The 5062-nt window shown below is 35.2% G+C and overlaps 1 protein-coding gene across 1 annotated transcript in view; it reads right to left on the bottom strand.

Annotated features, from left to right (window-relative positions):
• Positions 1 to 5062, bottom strand: part of PDE3B (phosphodiesterase 3B) — a 173001-nt gene that overhangs the window by 40964 nt on the left and 126975 nt on the right. The window contains exon 8 of the mRNA XM_003781127.3: positions 658 to 806. Coding sequence (XP_003781175.1) covers positions 658 to 806 — 149 coding nt within the window. The remainder of the gene's footprint in view (positions 1 to 657; positions 807 to 5062) is intronic.

Raw genomic sequence — 5062 nt, 5'->3', positions numbered from 1 at the left:
AAAAAAAAGCTATTATAAACAGATTATTTTCCTTGTTTTTAATAACAATGAACAAGTTTTCTATACTTTAAAATATACAGTTACAAAACTATCAGAATAGAAATTAATAGGCTGGGCGTGGTAGTTTATGTCTGTAATCCTACCACTCTGGAAAGCTGATGTGGGAGGATTCCTTGAGCTCAGGAGTTTAAGACCAGCCTGACCAAGAGTAAGATCCTGTCTCTACTAAAAATAGAAATATCAGCTGGGCACTGTGGTGGGCGACTGTAGTCCCAGCTCCTCAGAAGGCGCCAAAGCAGGAGGGTCACTTGAGCCCCGGAGTTTGAGGTTGCTGTAAGCTAGTGCTAAGCATGGCACTCTAGCCTCACTCAACAGAGTGAGACTTGTCTTAAAAAAAAAAAAAAAGAGAGAGAGAGAGAGAATAAAAAATAATACATCTACTATTAAAACCAAAAAAAAAAAAGTATTCATTTAAAAATGAGTGCTGTTTGTTACTCTTGTAATTAAAGTATTATTTAAAACCCAAGCAATATTTCAGTTAAAAAAATTTTAACTACTATTACATTAAAAAGCTTTCTGGGAAAAAAATAATGAAACCAGTACTAACTAGTTTTAAATTTCACCTTAACATAATCATATTGAAAGTTTATCTTTTACATTTGGCTGCTGTTCATTCTCTGCCTCTTCTCTTAGGTGATTATCACCTTCTAAAAATAATTTTCTGCAGTCTTTCTTCCCTGTTTCCTCTTCTTGCTGAGTTTCCATAGGGCTGAATGATTCTTTTGAGAAGATGTTTTCTTCTTCACCTTTCAAAAAAATAATATAGTAATAAATAGGAATAAAATTTGCCCTTATGTGTACAGCTCTATAAGAAAAATTACTATACATTAAAAATATTCTGATAAAGTGAACGTCACTTTAGTAAACGGCATAATTGAGTTCAATCTAAATCACTTAATGACACGAGTAAATTTTATCTTACTGGTCCATTTTGCTTAGGCAACAAAGACATTTCGCGTATTAGACTCATCTTACATATCTACTCAAGGATGAAAGAGGAGTGGATATTCTTTTCAAAAGTAAGGAACAGAACAAGTTAGCCCCTATCAATAGAAACTTTCTTACCAATTTTATGTCAAAAATTTCCAACATCACTGAGCTTTATATATGAAAACTCTAAAATTCATAATCGTAAATGAATGAGACTGAGCTACATGTAAAACTTAAACCACGATATTATGAATTGTAAATTAGTTATCTTTCAGTGTGATTATCAATATTCTTTTTCTCAAATTACATGAAAAAGAGAAGCAGTAGTGGCAGATAAATAGTATTCATTCACATGTTAATAAATGTTCATATTTGTTCTATTTGTAATACCCTAAATCGGTAACTTTCCCAAAATCAGTAAGAGTAAATTATGTATACATTCACACAACTGAACATTATAGAGAAAAGAGAATGAACTACAATCTGAATCATTCTTAAATATATATTTATGTTCATTTATGGAAGTCAGGCACAAAGGTACATACTCTGTGATTCTCTTTATGGAAAGTTTAAAAGCATATTGAAACTGATACATATAAGTATTCAAAGAAAAGGAAGATCATTGTCTTTGGAAAAGGACAGAAAGGGTACTGGCAATTTAAGTGCTGATAGCAAAATATATGAAAGTTCACCTTGCTATAGGCTCACGATCTGTGTACTTTTCAATATGCAGGGTTTTTAAAATTGGGGTTTTTATTCTTAAGTAAAGAGAGTTTTTAAGAGTCAACACTGAGGCCGGGCACAGTGGCTCATGCTTGTAATCCTAGCACTCTGGGAGACTGAGGCAGATTGAACTCTTGAACTCATGAGTTCAAGACCAGCCTGAGCAAGAACAAGACCCTGTCTCTAAAAATAACCGGCATCAGGGTGGGCACCTATAATCCCAGCTACTTGGGAGGCTGAAGCAAGAGGATCGCTTGAGCCCAAGAAGTTGAGGTTGCTGTAAGCTGTGATGCCATGGCACTCTACCAGGGGTGACAAAGCAAGAAAAATAAAAAGAGTCATCATTGAGTTTCAGATGAGCCAGGTTCAAATCTTGATTTTTGTACTTAGTAATGGCAAACTTTTTCTCCTCCTTTAATGTGGATAATAATACCCACATTTCTAGATGTTGTACATAAATAGATTATCAATAAACATTAGTTAAATCTGAACCTACTAAACTGAATATACCAAAAATCATTAATTGATGATAATCAGGAAGCATTATTGTTGGAAAACATAATTTTTCCAAATAAAAAACATTTAAGTAATGAAATGTAGAATATTCAAGTTCTCTCTATAAGGCAGTAAATACAATGATATTTTAAGAGAGCAATTAATCTAAAAATTGTTGACATTTCAGGTATATTACATAATTTACTCTTTAATGATATGAATTCCTAATAACCATAACTTAGGGATAATAAGAAAAACAGTTAAGATAAATGTAGCATTTCTTTTCCAAAGATGTCTGCGACACTATCTCTTACCCTGCACACTTTTCTGAAATGATTCTTAATCACTCCTCCACACCTTTATTAACCAGCTCTCTGGAATGTCAACAGGCCTCATGACTTCTATGATAAACAGAATTGACACTTTGTTCTGCACTGAGCCATTAACTGGATTGTCAGCTCCCACTTCTTCTTGAGGAATATCGCTAATTAGAAGGGGCCAGTGGAAGGGCCACATTTAGATAGATTAGGTAATAGCTAACCTAACCGGCACATGAGTAATACATCCTGGAAATACAGCCCAATCAAGCCTTCAGATGATGGTAGCCCTGGCCAATAACGGACCACAATTATAGAGAAGTCCTAAGTGAGAATATCGCAGCTCAAACTAAACAACCCACATAACTATGAGACTTAATAAACTGTTATTCTTTTTAAAAAGCTTTACTGAGTATACTTCTAAGCCATTAAAATGTAGGCACTGTAAACTGTCTTAATGTGTGCTGGTATAACAGAATATCATAGACTAGTGTGGCTTATAAAAAATAGAAATTTATTTCTCACAGATTTAGAGGCTGGAAGTCTGAGATCATGATGCCAGTATGGTCAAATTCTGTAAGAGCCTTCTTCCAGGTTGCGGACTACCAGGTTCTTGTTGCAGCCTTGCATTGTGGAAAAGAAGGCTAGAGTCCCTTTTATAAGGAAACTAATCCCTCCCATCCATGAGGGCTCCACCTTTGTGACCTAATTACCTCTGAAAGGCCCCATCTCCTAATAGTGTCATATTGGGGGATAGGATATGGACATGAATTTTGGGAGAACACTTTCAGCCAATTACAATTTTAGTAAATTTACAGCTATGCAACAATCGTGACAATCCAGTTTTAAACATTCTCATCACCCCAAAATGTTCCCTATGACTATTTATGGTTAACCCCTATTCTCACCTTAAGCAACAAGTGTCCTGATTACCTTCTCTATAAATTTGTCTTTCGAGAATTTCATATAAATGTAATCATATAATACATAATCTTTTTAGTCTAGCTTCTTTTACTTAGAATAATGAAGTTCACCCTTGTTTCAGCATGTATCAGAAGTTCATTCCTTTAATTGCTAAATAGAATTCAATTCCAACTATATAACATACGATATTTATTTATTCATAAATTGAAGAATATTTATATTATTTCCAGATTTTCACAATCATGAATTTGTTACTAATATAAACATTCACATACCTGTCTCTGAGTGCTCATCTGTTTTCTCTTGGGTATTGCGGGATCACACAGTAAATTTATGTTTCCAGAAATTAACTTTCAAAACACTTCCAATTTTTTTTCCAAAGTAGCTATACCATTTTACATCCCCATCAGCAAGGCACAAGGGTCTCAATTTCTCTGCATCCTTGCCAACATTTAGTACTGTTGGATTGACTGTCTTTTGTTTATAATAGTTATTTCACTGTACTATGTGTATTAATTTGCATTTCCTTAATGACTAATGACGTTTATCATCCATTCATGTTTTAGTTATCTATCCATTTTCTTCTCCAAACTAATTTCAGCAAAATATTTAAATTTTTGTGCATTTTTAAATTTAGTAGTTTGACTCATTACTATTAAATTTTTTTTTAATTGTTGGGGATTCATTGAGGATACAAAGAACCAAATTACACTGATTCCATTTGTTAGGTAAAGTCCCTCTTATAATTGTGTCCCATCCCCAAAAGGTTTGTCACACACCGTGACCCCACCCACCTCCCTCCTTCCCTCTGCCCTGCCGTTCTCCTACCCCCCGCTGTGTACTAGATCATTAATTGTTCTCATATCAGAATTGAGTACATAGGATTCTTGCTTCTCCATTCTTATGATGCTTTACTAAGAATAATGTGTTCTACTTCCATCCAGGTTAGTACAAAAGATGTTAAAGTCTCTATCTTTTTGATGGCTGAATAGTATTCCATGGTGTACACATCCCATAGCTTACTAATCCATTCCTGGGTTTGTGGGCATTTAGGTTGTTACCACAAATCGGTTATTGTAAATTGAGCTGCAATAAACAGTCTAGTCCACGTGTCCTATGGTAAGAGGGTTTTTTCCTTCTGGGTAGATGCCCAGTAATGAGATTGCAGGATCAAACAGGAGGTCAAGTTTGAGATCTCTGAGGGTTCTCCATATTTCCTTCCAAAAAGGTTGTATTAGTTTGCAGTCCCCACCACCAGTGTTCCCTTCTCTCCACATCCATGCCAGTACTTCCAGTTTTGAGATTTTGTGATGTGGGCCATTCTCACTGAGGTTAGATGATATCTCAGGGTAGTTTTTTTTTTTTTTTTCTAATAATTAGGGATGATGAGCATTTTTTCATGTTTGTTAGCCATTCGTCTGGTGATATAAGGAATTTTTGGCTCTTTTTATGTGGATTGAGTTCTCTGTAGATACTAGTTATCAAGCTTTTGTCTAATTCAAAATATGCAAATAGGCTCGGCGCCTGTGGCTCAAGCAGCTAAGGTGCCAGCCACGTACACCTGAGCTGGTGGGTTCGAATCCAGCCCAGGCCCGCCAAACAACAATGACTGC

The sequence above is a fragment of the Otolemur garnettii genome, unplaced genomic scaffold (genome assembly GCF_000181295.1).
Source record: "Otolemur garnettii isolate 467f Iridium unplaced genomic scaffold, OtoGar3 scaffold00001, whole genome shotgun sequence".
In the NCBI taxonomy this organism is placed as follows: Eukaryota; Metazoa; Chordata; class Mammalia; order Primates; family Galagidae; genus Otolemur; species Otolemur garnettii.
Note: the sequence above shows the minus strand (reverse complement) of the source record. Positions and strands in the feature narration are given on the sequence as shown.